Source organism: Pelobates fuscus, chromosome 5 (assembly GCF_036172605.1).
Source record: "Pelobates fuscus isolate aPelFus1 chromosome 5, aPelFus1.pri, whole genome shotgun sequence".
NCBI lineage: Eukaryota > Metazoa > Chordata > Amphibia > Anura > Pelobatidae > Pelobates > Pelobates fuscus.
In genome coordinates, this window is record NC_086321.1 from 145,130,411 (window position 1) to 145,146,480 (window position 16,070).

The 16,070-nt window shown below is 41.7% G+C and overlaps 1 protein-coding gene across 11 annotated transcripts in view; it reads left to right on the top strand.

The window, feature by feature from the left end:
* Positions 1–16,070, top strand: part of FBRSL1 (fibrosin like 1) — a 505,865-nt gene that overhangs the window by 388,381 nt on the left and 101,414 nt on the right. For all 11 annotated transcript variants that reach the window (XM_063454406.1, XM_063454397.1, XM_063454402.1 and 8 more), the window contains one exon: positions 8,259–8,288. In XM_063454406.1, the coding sequence (XP_063310476.1) occupies positions 8,259–8,288 (30 nt within the window). The remainder of the gene's footprint in view (positions 1–8,258; positions 8,289–16,070) is intronic.

Genomic DNA, 16,070 nt, shown 5'->3' on the forward strand with positions numbered 1-16,070 from the left:
TCTAGACACCTTGTATCCTGCCTTCCAGAGAATGTGTAGTAGATCGTGCGTTGCTTGCTGACAGATTTCTTTTGTAACTGCTGCTATCAACAAGTCATCTACATATTGTAACAATACACACTCTCCTGGGATGGACTCGAAATCCAATAGATCTTGACTTAGGGCTGAACCAAATAGGGTAGGTGAATTTTTAAACCCTTGGGGCAGTCTTGTCCAAGTCATTTGGCGTTTTGAGCCCGTTACAGCGTTCTCCCATTGGAAAGCGAAAATACATTGACTTTCTGCGGCAATTCGGAGGCAAAAGAAGGCATCTTTGAGGTCTAAAACTGTGAAGTAAGTAGCCCCGCCCGGAATTAAAGCAAGCAGGTTATATGGATTGGGTACAACTGGATGTATGCTAACAACCGCATCATTGACTGCTCTTAAGTCCTGCACAGGTCGATACTCATCTGTGCCGGGCTTTTGAACAGGCAGCAATGGGGTGTTCCAGGGGGAAGTACAGAATTTTAGGATACCATACCGTATGAACTTATCCAGATAGGATTGGATGTTCTTCTTAGCCTTCTGCGGAATGTGATATTGTCTTAGGCTCACTGGATAAACCCCATGTTTCAGTTCAATTTTTATTGGTGGAATATTGCGGGCCAGTCCTGGTGGGTTGTTCTCTGCCCAAACTCCTGGTATGTTAAACAATGTCTCATCACTCCTAGGGTTTTGGCTAGTCAACACTGTATAAAGTCGCCACTCTTCTTCCTTTGGTACGGATAAAGTCATAATACCTGAAGGTCCATTAAACTTTAAAGATGTTGTTCCATCTGGTAGGAACGTAATCTGCGCTTGTAATTTGGATAGCATATCACGTCCCAGCAATTGGACTGGACATTCAGGCATATAAAGGAATTGGTGTTTTACTACGTGGCCTCCCAATGTACAGAGTCGACTTTTAAGAACCGGTCTTTCAGCACTTCTTCCAGTTGCTCCTATCACAGTAATAGTCCTTCCAGATGGAGGAGCAACTAGATTAGTCACCACTGAATGTTCAGCACCAGTGTCGATCATGAACGCACTCCTTTTCCCCCCTATTGATACATCGACCATAGGCTCCGCTCGACCAAGGGGGATGGAGCCCGGTCGGTATCAATAGTCCTCCATGACCGTGTCAGCCAATCCTACGAAGTCCCTACCTTCTCTATCGCGGGACCTTTGCGCTGCTGGAATATACCTGTCTTCCCTAACACTTCCTCTGTTCCCATTACTCCCTCTATAACCATTACTCCCTCCGGGGCCTCCTCTACCTCTCGCTCTGCCTCTAAAGTTTCCGTAGCCTGCCCTGGGTAGGACCCTCTCGTACTGCTCTCTTTGCGGACACTCATTCCTCCAATGCCCTTCTTCCTTGCAATACGCGCACTGATCCCTACTCAAAGGCTCCCTACTCCATCTATTATTGCCTCTATCTGGGCCCCGTTTATCTACGCCTGCGATCGCTACCGCTAGCATATCAGCCTTTTTACGCATCTTGCGCTCCTCCTCTTTCTTGCTTTCTGTTTCCCTATTCATATAGACCTTATTAGCTACCTCCATTAGTTGGGAGATTGACATACCTGCAAACCCTTCTAACTTTTGTAGCTTGCGCTTAATATCTCCGTAAGCTTGGCTGACAAAGGCGGAGTTAACCATTCGGGAATTGTCTGCGTCTTCCGGATTAAAGGGGGTGTACAAGCGGTACGCCTCCAATAATCGGTCATAAAAGACACTGGGCGCTTCATCGCTTTTCTGGATCACCTCAACTGTCTTCGACATGTTAATGGCTTTCTTTCCTCCGGCTTTCATGCCAGCAATTATAGCGTCTCTATAGGCTCTGAGTTGAACCATATCAGCACCATTTACGTTCCAATCGGGATCAGTGTTGGGATAATGTGTTGCGGCCCATGCTGCTGGATTAGCTTGGTTCAAAGCACGGGCTCTATCCTCTAATGCTTTAATGGCTGCTTGATTTATTCTTGTCCTTTCCTCATTGTTAAATAAAGTCATTAATAACTGCTGGCAATCAGCCCATGTCGGATTATGTGTCTGTACTATTGAGGTGAACAGATCAGTCATGGCTTGTGGTTTCTCAGTATACGAGGAATTATGGGTCTTCCAGTTTAAAAGGTCGGTAGTGGTGAAAGGGACATATACGAAGACAGGGTCAGCGTGTGCCATTTGACCTGCGGCATCGATATAAGCTGACCCGGGATTTAAGCGAAGAGGCATCTGATAGTGCTTTAATTGTTGGGCACCAGTCAACTGTCGGGTTTGGATGGGGCTACGTAGGGAAGCGTCAGTCATGGGTTCCGGTCGGGGAGATATAGGGTATGGGGATGTGGGAGGTTGGTTTTGGGAAAAGGTAGTGAATAGAACACTTCGGGCCGAGCTAGATGAAGCTTGACCGGAAGTCTGAAGTGGCGCCAAATCAGGATATTCGTTTCTAATGGGGGTGGGTTCTGGTTCCGGAAGGGGGGATTTAGTACGAGGGGGGGTGGATCCTGCACTGGAGGAGGAAGCGGAAGTGGATGAGGGTAATGAGGGAAGGGTTACAGGACTTCCTGTATTTGCGTCACTTCCTCTTACCGGAAAGTAAGGGGGCGGCAAAGGGATCTCGGACTCAGGGGGCGTGTCCAAAATGGGCCTAACACCAGCCCTAGTGGACGAACAAGTCCTAGCTACCATGAGGCGACACTGTTCCTCGTGGCATGTCCGGAGCCATTTTGGCGAGTCATTTACGGCCTGTCTCCAACAATCAATATAAGGAAACTGGCCGTAAAGTTCAGGCCTACCTGATACAGCCACGTGTAAGCGCTGTACCAGAGTTGGATCCAAACTGCCACGTGGCGGCCATGCCGCAACCAAAGTAGGCCACTCCCTAGTGCACAAAGTGACCAAACGTACAGGGGACATCTTAACCCCAAAATCACAAACTTTGAATCCCTTTTTAAAATTCTTAACCATACATCCTAAGGGATCCGGAATCGTTGACTGCGACGCACCCATATTTAACAGTGGAACGTCGTCGACAACGATTACTATACACGCGTACTATTCAACAGTCACACCCGTTTCCTCTGGCAACAGCACCACGTGGTATGGTTACCAAGTGAAACGTACACAATAACAATAAACACTCAGGGAATTCCCATACACACACAGCTGCTACACCAGTCACTATATAATCAATATTATGCCCTTTGGCGTAACTACACAGTCACCCACGCTATAATTCTCTATATACGAATTACCCGTCTATAACACACCCCAGTAACATCGTCTTTTACAAATAGCGGTTACAGTACGGTTAGCATAGGTCAAAGCACAAGTTAAGGTCACAATACAATTATTAGTGGTTATGGTGTTAAACATGCAATGGACGACAATGATTAGTACTTATTATACAGTGTCAGTAAATATACAGGGTTATGGTACCGTGCACTATAATACAGCAACACACTATTAACACTCTCGCTAGACGGCTGAGCTCGCGCTATCTAACAAGATATACACTTTACTAAACAATCATTAACACATTTACAATTCCCAACTAAACTATTGGCCAGTACCTTGAATGGACTACCTAAAACTATATACACCCGTTTTGGTTAGCCACACTGCCCAATCACCACATATACATAGCGAGCTAGAGAACCGAATTTACACAGGCGCCTCTTAGTCGCACTATACAACGAGCTAGAGATCCGAATTTACACAGGCGCCTCTTAGTCGTACTATCAAAAGTCTAGTGGGTTCCAAATTTACACGCCTTCCCACTTAGCCCAGATAGGATGAGAACTAGCGAACCGAATTTACACAGGCGCCGCTTAGTCTCCCGGTCCCTCCGACCTAGCGAACGTAATATACACCCTAGAACGCTAGTCTAGACAAGACACCGGTGTCCGGCTAGGGCTATTTACACCAGGACCCCGCCTGACTAACCAAATCAAACGGTCTGACTAAAGAGCGTTCGATCGAGCGGTGCGCCTTCGCTCCTTCCCTCCGACAGAGGGGGCAGATACAGATTCAAAAACCCCTTTGGGCCTACCGCACAATCGGTATACCCCTAGCGGGTCCTGCCGTCTAAAACAGCAGTTATCTTACCTCCTCGTTCCTGAACCTGAGTTCACACTCATCGACGGGGACACCCCAGCACTTCTCACGTAGAGGCCGATGATCTCCTGGACAACAGACCAGTGGCGCCGAGACGAAGGGAGGTCCACGCAGAAGTTCAGGGGTGCAGCCGTAGAGAACGTGGGCAAAGATAGACCGTCTCACGCCTCTGCCTCTCAGCTACCGTTGAACGATGAGCTTCCCGGCCAATGCACCAAATGATACCGGAGAAACTGACGGAAGCCAAGCACAGAGAGATGGACACAGGTTTCTTCAGGAAGGAAGAGATTCTTTATTGGATCACCGATCGGGACTCAGAGGGACTAGCGTCACCAAAATACAGCAAAGTCTGAGTACTGAATACATAGAGTACATTCCTTATATAGCACTGTAGCTCCTCCCACAATTAACTACACCCACACATACCCTTAACCTATTTAATGAATAGAGTCTAAACTCATCCATCCGGTCTAACCACGTGGCTCATCTGATACAAAGGAGAGGGACGCGTAATTCCAGTTCTTACATTCCTGCACCTGGTCAGTACAGTGATGACAGTATCTTAGCTACGTGTAATTAACCAACTGATACTACAAACACATATACATACATATGCCTTGTGGCAATCTTAGCCTGCTAAACTTGTATTTTACTGGAATTACATCACACTTTAAGGGGAGAGGGTGTGGGGCACTTAAAGGATCACTATAGGGTCAGGAACACAAACATGTATTCCTGACCCTATAGTGTTAAAACCACCATCTAGCCCCCTTGGGCCCCTCATGACTCCATAAATATAGCAACATCTTACTGTATTCAAGCCAGAAGTTGTAACTCTGCTTGTTTTGTTTTTTTAGGCAAACCGCATGCAGTCTGCTGACCTCATCAGATGTGGTAGCCTGATCCAATCACAATGCTTCCCCATAGGATTGGCAGAGGCAGATCAGGGGCAGAGCCAGCATGATTCAAACACAGCCCTGGCCAATCAGCATCTCCTCATAGAGATGAATTGAATCAACGAATCTCTATGAGGAAAGTTCAGTGTCTGCATGCAGAGGGAGGAGATGCATTTTAGGCAGCCATGACCCAGGAAGGATCTCTGGCAGCCATCTAAGGAGTGGCCAGTGAAGTTATCACTAGGCTGTAATGTAAACACTGCATTATCTCTGAAAAGACTGTGTTTACAGCAAAAAGCCTGAAGGTAAGGATTCTATGCACCAGAACAAATTCATTAAGCTGTAGTTGTTCTGGTGACTATAGTGTCCCTTTAATACCTTTGGCCAGGATTTACATTTTTTGTTCGATTAAATAATCTGGTGTGAACTTTAAATGTTACAATCAGAATGTGCTTACTTTTCTGTGTTAAATCAGCTCAGGGTGTATTTTTTGTCTTTGTTTTTATTTTTACACAATGTATCTTGTGTTGACCCTCTCACGTTCCAAGCGTGAAACGTCCCAACTTGAACCTTGTCAGGGAGGGTTCTGTTTACAAAATGTGGGGGCAATTAGGCTCTGCTTTACAAACATTCTTGATGGAATTAAAAGGCAATTGGAACAACTAAGCAAGTAATCCCTTTACAAGCTTTTCTGAAGGAGGCCCACTGGGCTGTTTACTGTTTAGCGTCTCCTCTGGGAGTGTTAACAGGGCCCTTTGGAAACTCCAGGTAATTGAAGTTCTTGTCTTTCACTGAGAGCTCCCAGAGCTGTCATCAGTTGCTATTCTACACATTTCTTTACCTCGATATTTTGACAAGGGCTTTTGTACTGATGACAACAGATGCGTGGGAGGCATAGCTGAAGGACTTTTTTTCATCTCTTTTGTGCAGGTCTTTTTCTCAATTGTTGACATTCCTCCGGGCAAAGCTTGTGTACAGATTTGTTGTGTGACTTGTGTCTTGACTTTTTCGTTCTGTTTGTGTGATTGACTACAAGGATCTTCCGTTTTTACCCCCTAGCTCTCCAATGGTCCCTGGGAAACCCCTCCAAGTCAACTTAAAAAGCATCGGTTTATGTTCATCAGGGGACTATTGCCATCCATTCCTGTTGCTGTTTGTAGTGCTTTGTGTGCTGTTTAAGAGTTATCTCCATACACTTCCTCCCCTGCAGCTATTTCTTTTGATAGAAACTCTCCTGTGTCCTAAAGAAAACTCTTAAACATTCACATGCCCTCTGTTCCCACCATGTCTGTGCCTGCATGAAGTTTTTATACTTAGCCCTTTTATCATTATCAGCAGCAACCTACAAGACTGCCAATCCCTGTGTGCACTCAAAGGGCATCTGTGCACGTTTATTCAATGCTCCGTAAACTTAATTACACCCTTTAGCTAAAATAAGAAATGTCATGCTGATGGAAACTGTAAGACCAGATTTATCTATGAACTAAATAGGTGCCACTTTGTACAAAATTAAACCCTTTTACTGGGATTTAACAAATTTGTTCTGTAAATTTCAGAAAGTTTTCTTGCTGTGCTGCAAAGCTATCATTGTATTTTTAACTCCATATTTAAAGCTGTTGTTTTTTTTTTTTTTTTTTTTAAATCTGTTGCTTTAGGCATTCTAAATGTAGCTGTAGGAACCCTGCAAAAGTTGAGCATTTTCATAAATGAAATCAAGCGGAATAATACCTTAATCTGTTGTTTGCGTTAATATTCCTTTGTTCGTCTGTGGAGATTCTGACAGACTGCAGTACTTTATTTGGGACTGTTGTCATGCCTTCAATCCCTGTTCAAGTGAGAAGGATCAACAGGTTGCCACTGAGGCTGCAGTACCGTAATACCTGTATTCTGGTGGCAGCATTCCATTCTTCTCAGGTCAATAAAATGAGTACTATTGAATTGAGTGATATTAACAGGTATGATCCAGCTGACCATTTTGTTATATCATAAAATGTGTTAAAAAGTGAGATAAAAGCAGTTGAATGTAGTTCTGCAGACCTGCTAGAATCACAATACATTGCGGTTATCGAAGTATATGCGTGTGTGTATGAGAAGCTCATATGTACTGTAACGCAACCTGAAGACATGCAAGGAAAGCGCTCATAGCAGGTATTTTGTTGCTGAAAGAGGACAAGCCCATTGTCGTTCATGCAGACTAATCATTTAGTATTTTAGGGTTTTCTCCCCCCTCCAATGGGGATTTTCCTTCCTATGCAACACTTTTTACGTCCCCATGTCTAGTGTACTGTCTGTATCAGTCAAGACTATGAAACCAAGAAGTGAGAAAGATGACTGGGGGTGTGTCACAGGGGGTTTCTGTAGTGGGTTTCTCAGTGATTAAGCAGCAGCGCTCTGAAACAAGTGGTTAAAGTGTTGTGGTATTTGGCAACACAGAGTACCACAATTTCTGTATGTGCAGACCCAGATGTTTCACTTCTTCATTCTTTCTCTTTCTCGGACAGTCTCTCTCTCTCTTCTTTGTTCCCTAAAAGGAAAATTGCTTTATTTGTCATAAAGTGCATTTAACCCTTTCACACACCTGTTTGGGAGGTTGCAAATTACTCTTCGATAGGAAAACTGCAGAAACGTTGTCCCTTTGAAGGATCCTGAAATTAAGATTTGCTATTATTTAACCAACTGGACAGAACCACTGTGTATTTTGGGTTTATATGTGTTTAATAATTGTTTCATGGTCTGAAACTAATCACCATTGCCTTGTCAATGAAGAGCATGTTTTACAGCTTCCCTGCTTAAAGGGAACTGCCACTTCGCAGGGGTATTAATATATGTGAGGTCTGAAAAATTAAATGTAGACGTTCACTCTGCTGTATTTGCTTTGTCCTGAAACTGGATGCATTCGTCTAGTCTCCTTTTGAATCATTATTACAAATGTTCTTATCTGCTATTGAAGGTAGCTTTTCTATTATTATTTTGTTATTTATATAGCGCCACTATTGAACTGACCTTTTGTTTTGAGAAGAAACCGTAACAATTGGGGAGTTATGTATAAAAGAGTTGCGTTCGCTTTTTTGATTGGTTTTTTTTCCTGGTGCTTACACCTATTTATTTTCTTATCTGTGACTTCAATTATTTTATTTTCCTGTTCCATTTTCCGTGTATGTATATATATTTGTGTGTGTAATCACTCTTGTTTTGCTAAATGTTTTCTTCTCTCTTTATTTGCAGTGTGACAGTGAAAGTGATATTGATGATAAGGTAAGACCAAATTTTGTTAATTCTGCTAGCAATGTGGTTGCATGCACTAAACTCATGCAGGGTTAGTCACTAAAGTGAGAATTATCAGGAATTCAATGGGAAGTTTAAGGGATTCTATAAGTTTGTGAATACAAATCTGTATTCCTATCACTATATATGCCTCTGGCAGGTGTGTCTCCTCCGGCAGCTAAAGGATTAAAAAAAAAAAAACCCTCTTTAGTCAGTTACTCCAGCTCCGCCTCCTCCGACAGGGGTGGGCGGCTATTGTGCATGGGCGACAAGCTCATTAGGTCCTACCCATAGGAAAGAATTGCTTCAGTGCTTTCCTATGGGGATTTTACTGACGCAGGATGTCCTCATGCAGAGAATGAGGACGTTCAGCATCATTTAGTTGACCACAAGTCTGTTGGCAACCAGGAAGCGCCTCAAGTGGCAGTCTGACCGCTACAAGAGGCCGTTTAGTCCTGCAATGTAATTATTGCTTTTTCTCAAAGACTGGGACACTGTACCTAGACCACTTTGAGTTGAAGTGGTCTGCGTGACTATAGTGTCCCTTTAAGACCAAAGTAGCCAAACTGAAAGCATACCTGATGTGAAGATGTTTTTTGTTTTTTTTTCCAGTTTGACTACTTTGGCCTTAAACTTGAAATTCACTTTGGATTCCTGTCAATTCCCAACTTGGTGAATAACCCTGTATATGGTGTTATTCCAAATCCAAATATTTATGTAAAGATTAAAATTCACTACAATTCTCGGTTTAGTGAGTAAGCCTCAGAAGTGAAATTGTGCCAATTTTTCAATCACACGTGTTGGTATTATATTTCACTTGTTATGATTTTACCGTGATTCAGTAAGTTGAGTTCATTATGAATACCTTTTATACATATGAACATGCAAAATGAACCAATATCGTTAACTTTATACCAGCCATTATTTTAGAATAAGTGTGTTATTTTTCTTTAACTGCTAGTAATTGGTTTATGTGTATGCCCAACATTGGCAATGAAGCTCTTGTTGGACTACAGATCGCAGAATTCTTTGCTAGGCAGCTAGTGGGGAATTATGGGAAAATTTGACCAATTAACAGTTGAAATGGACCCAATATATAACTGTAGGAATAACCCCCTTTTACCAGAACTATGAACATGGCGAGAAGTGGACCAACTTCAAGGAAGGAAGTAGTAGATTGAGAATGAAACTTTTGTTTCTAACCTAAATCTGCTCTGAAGAAGCACTACCATAACCACCTGAGCAGTTTCATATCTGCACTTAACACTGATATGACCACAAACCTAATTTCTTCAGATGTTTGCCTGCATTGGATCTGTGTAACTCTTTATGTGATACACTTTTTTTTTTTCTTTCCATCAAATTGCTTACTAAAATGTGCAAATTCCCCATACTTGATGATTGAATTTTTGAGTCCTTCATTTAAGAGGGGCACTGTAAGCGCCAAATATTGCTGTCCCTTTTCTGTGACAATATAAAACACTGACATTTTGCAAACATGTCGCTAGAGGCACTTCCATTTTAAATTGGCTCTGTCACTAAAAAAAAAGAAACGTCATCTACTCTGCTTCTATAGAGCTCTCATTATTTCAACCTTTTTGAAGTAGGTGAAAATATATCATACAAGTATTCTTGATCTAACAAACACCGAATTAATCGACTTTACACTCGTGTGAGCTTCTCCCCAAGCATTACTTTTTAATATAATCACATAATTATAGGTGACTACGCCTTGAAAAGTGGAGTTCTTCTTTTAAACTTACCCATCAAAATAAAGGTTACAATAATGACCTGACATGTATGCATACAATGAAAAAAAATTCATAATGTACTGTGACACCGTTAAACACAATGATAATAAAATTATAATGCAAGCTATTACAATGGGCACTCACAGTTACCAGAGCCAGTATGATCAGCTCTGATCTTTAGTGCTTCTGTGTCTTTTTCTAGGTAGCACTTCACCTCAAAAGCTATTTACAATCCTACATATCTCAAGTGAAAAGAAAAATGGTAATATCGGCTAGTGCAGCACCTTTATAACGTTTTGGCACCAGATCACAATATGTAACTTGCTTGTATGGAGCCTTTAAATACCAAGCACCAGGAATACGGACACTGGTGCACAAATACCATGGCACCTTCCCCCTTTGGCCTTATGAAGAGCCTTCCTTTATAGCTTTAGGAATGCATTTATAAATATTTGTTTCTCTAACATAAAGTATATGTATGTAGGGGAAAAACAGCCAAGGACCTTGGCTCACCGCAAAAACAGTACAGTGTAGTTGTTAAAAAATATAAACTTGTAAATACTTAAAACATCCCTATGTAGGCTGCAGGAGAGATCCTCCAAGATATGTTTCACAGCAGAACAGCTTTTTGAATCGGCATTCGGCTGTACCTGGCATCCCAGTGGCTATACTGGCATACTTCTTGGGTCCGTCCCATTGGCTATACAATACTGCACCAATCCCCATAATGTAGAGACTCATTTTCCTTATGTATAGCAATCAAGTTGACAAGACTTTTGGCAATGAATGGTGCTTAAGCGGTGGTTTGTGAGATAAGCCATCAGTAAAACCAATCCTATAGAAGGTCAAACAGTCCAGATATTGAGAGCAGGCACTAGAAAGAAAAGGGGAGTATAATCATTAAGAAACAGAGAAGAACCAAATTGGGTGGGAAATTACCAACCTTGGATTCAGTGCTTCTCTTTGAGAAACATTGAATTCTAACAGAGCATGCACTGTAGTTTGTACTGCTTCTTTATGACGCATTAGATTTACCCAGAGATCATCAATCTCACCATGCTCAGATCAGGCTACAGGGAGGATTTGTCCTGGTGCGTGATTACAGGTGAGTTTTAGTTGCTTTCATTTAAGTAGAGGATAAATCATACAGCATTAGTAAGATCAGGGATGGGACATTGTTTAAAATGTGTCAAGGATAGTATATCACAATTCTGGGAAATTCCTGCCAATAGATGCATAATCCAGTATTTCATTATGGTCCGACAGCCACTGAAAACAAGCATATTGAAAACGACATTAGGAGACATGGATATTAGATAAGTCAGGGCTGCCTTGTAATGCCATGTTTTTCTAAACTACAATCCTTTAAGATGGCGATGCATTATGGGAAATGTAGGTCAGAACCATGTCTTGACAAGGATAGGTATAAGTTAGATAAAATGTACTACAACTTTCCGAGTTATGCCCTTGGTAAAATTGTGCGGAGGTTTCAAGAAGTGATGTGATGGATATTGACAATGTGGTTTTATCTGATCCTGGGTTGTAGTGATAAGCATACTCTATCACTACATGCTTATGGTGGGACAATCTTGACATCAGTTAAAGAGAAATTCTGTTTTAATAGGACTTGATTTACATCACAGGTGACTGTAGGCGCACAAAAAGGAAACATTTGTCCTTGTACATTTTGTCTCCCCCTGTCATTCGGCAAAGAGTGAACATACATAGAGAAGGAGAAACAGAAACCTTTCTATGCACGTTGGCTGTGAAATAGATTGTGACTTTAATTTACTCTTTTTGTATGAAAAAATTTAGTATCATTTGAATAAAAACAAAAAAAAAACAAAAAATGAAGCCTCCCGTGAAAGAGTTAACACAAGTTATAGGTTGTTTTCAATATTTTGTTTCATTATATAATTTAAAGAAATGTGATTAGTTCTTCTTATAACACTTCTGAACTTGCTGTTTGCAATCTTTATTGGCACAGCAAGGTATTTGGAGGGGGTTGCTTTTAACCCCTTAAGGACCAAACTTCTGGAATAAAAGGGAATCATGACATGTCACACATGTCATGTGTCCTTAAGGGGTTAAAGGGACATTATAGTCACCAAAACAACTTTAGCTTAATTAAGCAGTTTTAGTATATAGATCTTGCTCCTGCAGTCTCACTGCTCAATTCTCTGCCATTTAGAGTTAAATCACTTTGTTTATGCAGCCATAGGCACACCTCCATGCATTTGACTTACACAGCCTTCCTAAATACTCCCTGTAGAGTCATCTAATGTTTACACTTTATTTCAAATTCTGTTTAATTTAGAATTTATTTCCTGCACTGTCTGTAACTTGCATAATAAAGTTCAATTTACATAGCATGAGATTAAAGTTTTTTTTAAAGTTTGTTGCATTGGATTGAAAAGGAAACAGTTTTTTGTTGTTGTTTTTTCATGCAGGCTGTGTCACAGCGAGTGGAGGTGTGTCTATGGCTGCATAAACACAAATAACAGTGCCTTAACTCCTAAGTAGCAGTGAATTGAACAGTGAAATTTTCAGAGGCATGATCTATCTATACACAAAAACTGCTTCATTGAGCTAAAGTTGTTTTGGTGACTATAGTCTCTTTAATTGTCAACTATCTACTGAAGAAAGTCATTAGACCATGTACAGCAGCAGTTTTAGAGCAGGAAGTGGAACAATTTGAGTTGGTAAAAAGGTGCAGAAAGGGTGGTTTTATAGCAGAAAACTCCAATTTAAATGTAACCTAATCCAGTAGTCAGTGGTGTATTTAGGATTTGTGGATTTGTGCTGGCAGGACGGTGCTTGGGAAACCCACCCCCCAATTAAAATTTTCCCCACCCCTTCCTGTCAAGACACGCTCTCATATACACTGACAAACAGTGACGGACACACACTCACTGATTTGACACACTGATAGACAGACATATACTTACGCGCACGCACTGACAGACGCGCACACGCAGACTCTCGCACATTCACTGACACACGCAGACTCTCGCACATTCACTGACACACGCAGACTCTCGCACATTCACTGACACACGCAGACTCTCGCACATTCACTGCCACACACAGACTCTCGCACATTCACTGCCACACACAGACTCTCGCACATTCACTGACACACACAGACTCTCGCACATTCACTGACACACACATTTCCCCACACACAATTATTATAATTTTTTTTAAAATTTCAATCCACCCAGCCTCCCTGGGTCCAGTGGGGGAGGAGGCCGGACAGGCAGGTGGGCGGGAGGCGAGGGAGCACTTTCCCCTGAGCGCTCTGCTCAGCTCCCTCGCGCGCCGCATAGTGATGCCGGAATATGACGTAATATTCCACCTCCCGGCATTACTGTGGCTCGCGCAAGGGAGCTGAGCAGAGAGCTCACGGGAAAGTGCTCCCTCCCTCCCTCCCTCCTGCGCCGGGGGAGCCCAAAGATGGCCAGCCGGCCAGCTCTTGGGCTCCCAGAAATCGAGGCAAACTAGGTATTTCCCTGGGCATTTGGGGGCAGCGTTTTTTGCCATTCCCGGAAATTGCTGCCCAAGGCAAATGCCTTGTTTGCCTCGCGGCAAAAACGTCCCTGCCAGTAGTTCCAAACCTAGTCTCCTAAACGCAAGGGCAGTCCATATTATATAAGTGTTTCCATTGGATCAGAACTGGAATAAACCTAAACTATAGACTGTATGCCTTGAGGATTGTGTTGGGGAACTATTGAACTACTCTATATATTGCACTTGCTGTTGGTCCTTGTAGTTTCCATGTAACATTATTTTCTGATGGCGAAACAAGTTGAGTACTAAAACTTAGGAACAGGCTAATTTACGGTAGATTATTTATTATTGCAGATATTGCATAAAATCATGACATTTTGTCCGATAAGGCCTTAATCAGGTTTAAGCTCTTGTTGGCCAAAATGTGGTTATTCTATAAGGAATTTGCAGTGATAATCTATCTACATTACCTTCTGTTGAAGCCTGTTCCAAACTTTTAGGACTTGAATTGTAGGATTGGTTTGCAATCCCCGCCTGGGCAGAACGCCAGGAGGTTCATCCCTGTGTGCGGTGTCTTTCTTTTTGGATGTTGCTTATTGGCAAATCCAGACTTGTTAGAAATTATGCAATTAAATCCATGCGCCAGGTCCAGGATGCTTTGTAGCCGTGTATTTCTACATCCCATATAGTAGGGGGCGGTGAAATTTGTGACTTTGTTCACCCAGGACCATTTTCTTATTTACATGCCCTTGGTCATTTTTTATTGAATCCGTAGAATTCACAATGTGAGAATTTTTAACAGTCTAGCTAGAAAAGTTAAAATATCTGTGTAGATCTGCTTGTATGTGTTTTGGAAAGGTAGAAGAGGTTAGCGTGTGGTCACAGGGAGGGAAGTGTGAATTGGCTCAGATATAGTTTTAGTTTCAGTTGTTATTTTTTCAATTGGTAATATATTTAATTTTAGAATAATATAGAATTATGAGCATTACAAACCACGGACTCCTGAAGATGTTGCTGACGTGCAATAAAACAAGCCAAGCATATGGGAATACAGCACTGCGTATAGAGTGGATAATGTGTGATACCTTATTACAAACCACTATACCACGTTGTTGAAAAATGGTCTTCTAACTGCTGGAAAAATTATTTTCCTATCCAGAGCCTCTAAATGTGAGGTTTCACCTGAGGGGTTAACATCTTTCTTTACAATTGGATAGACTAAAAGCAATTGCTCAGAAGGCTGTTTAAAAGATCTGCCTGTCAGAGTTGAGATGAAGTTGTAAGTGGCATGTAGTTTTATAATACAGCTCTGCTATTAATGATTGTCTAAATTACAGCGGCAGGCCCAGCCAGCTGCATTACATTGGAGACTGACGTCCGCTAGATTAGGTTTGACTTCACCTTGTAGTGGAGAAATTGAAATCTGAACAACATTGATTAGCTTTCAGAATGTGAGATCGGAGGTTACCTTCAGAGGAGGCTGCATTGTGTGTGACTAGTAAGTTAGTGTCACAGGCTGAGCGCGAGGTAATAGAATTCCATATTGTGGTTACTCTATTTCCATGCTTTTATGTTGTACCATTGTGGCATTTTTTTTATATTTTTTTTGCCACATGTCTGCTTGGTAGGTGCATCAGACCCTTCGATTAGGGTTCTCCAAAACTGTGGCCCTCCAGATGTTGCTGAACTACAACCATGATTCTTTGAATAAAATAGCCAAAGAATAATGGGAGTTGTAGTTAAGCAACATCTGGAGAGCCCTCATACAGTCATAAAAATATATATATTTTCTTTAAGAATCTGCATTAAGATCTAATGAGTTCCATTAGGATCCTACACTCGCACTCTTTCGTTTGCACTGTTTCCCATTTGATGGCAGTGACACATAAAATACCAAGAATCCTTAACCCCTTAAGGACACATGACATGTGTGGCATGTCATGATTCCCTTTTATTCCAGAAGTTTGGTCCTTAAGGGGTTAAAGGTCGATTACCCCCGTACCGGACTCTCACAGCGTTGGCTGGTGGGAATCATTTTATATGCTTTTATTTGGTGCAGATGGTTTATTATTGCACTAATCCAATCTAGAAGATCACAATTCATTACGGAAAAGGTTAATAATTTGTATAATTACGGTAATAACAAATATGTATTGAGAATTGTCAATACAAGAAAGAAGAGATAAGTGGTTGGAAATAACAATGGAAGATGTTAGAAAAATGTATACAGCATTTATGGCCCCATGTAACTCAAACTGGGATGTTTTACGTCTACTTCTACCTCTGCCTTTTGATCTATCCTTGTTAAATGGGAGCAGTCACTTATCAAGAATATAAATATTGTGTTTAATCAGAACATTTGAACTGCTGTATTTACCTATATGCTGAAACTGAGCGCCTTTATCTTGAATCTCTATCAGTCTTTGTTATAACCTCTGCTCTTTGCACCTGTCAGTCATCCTAGAAAGAGGAAGATACACAAACGCTGTTTCTGGCTTCCCCGTACCAATAA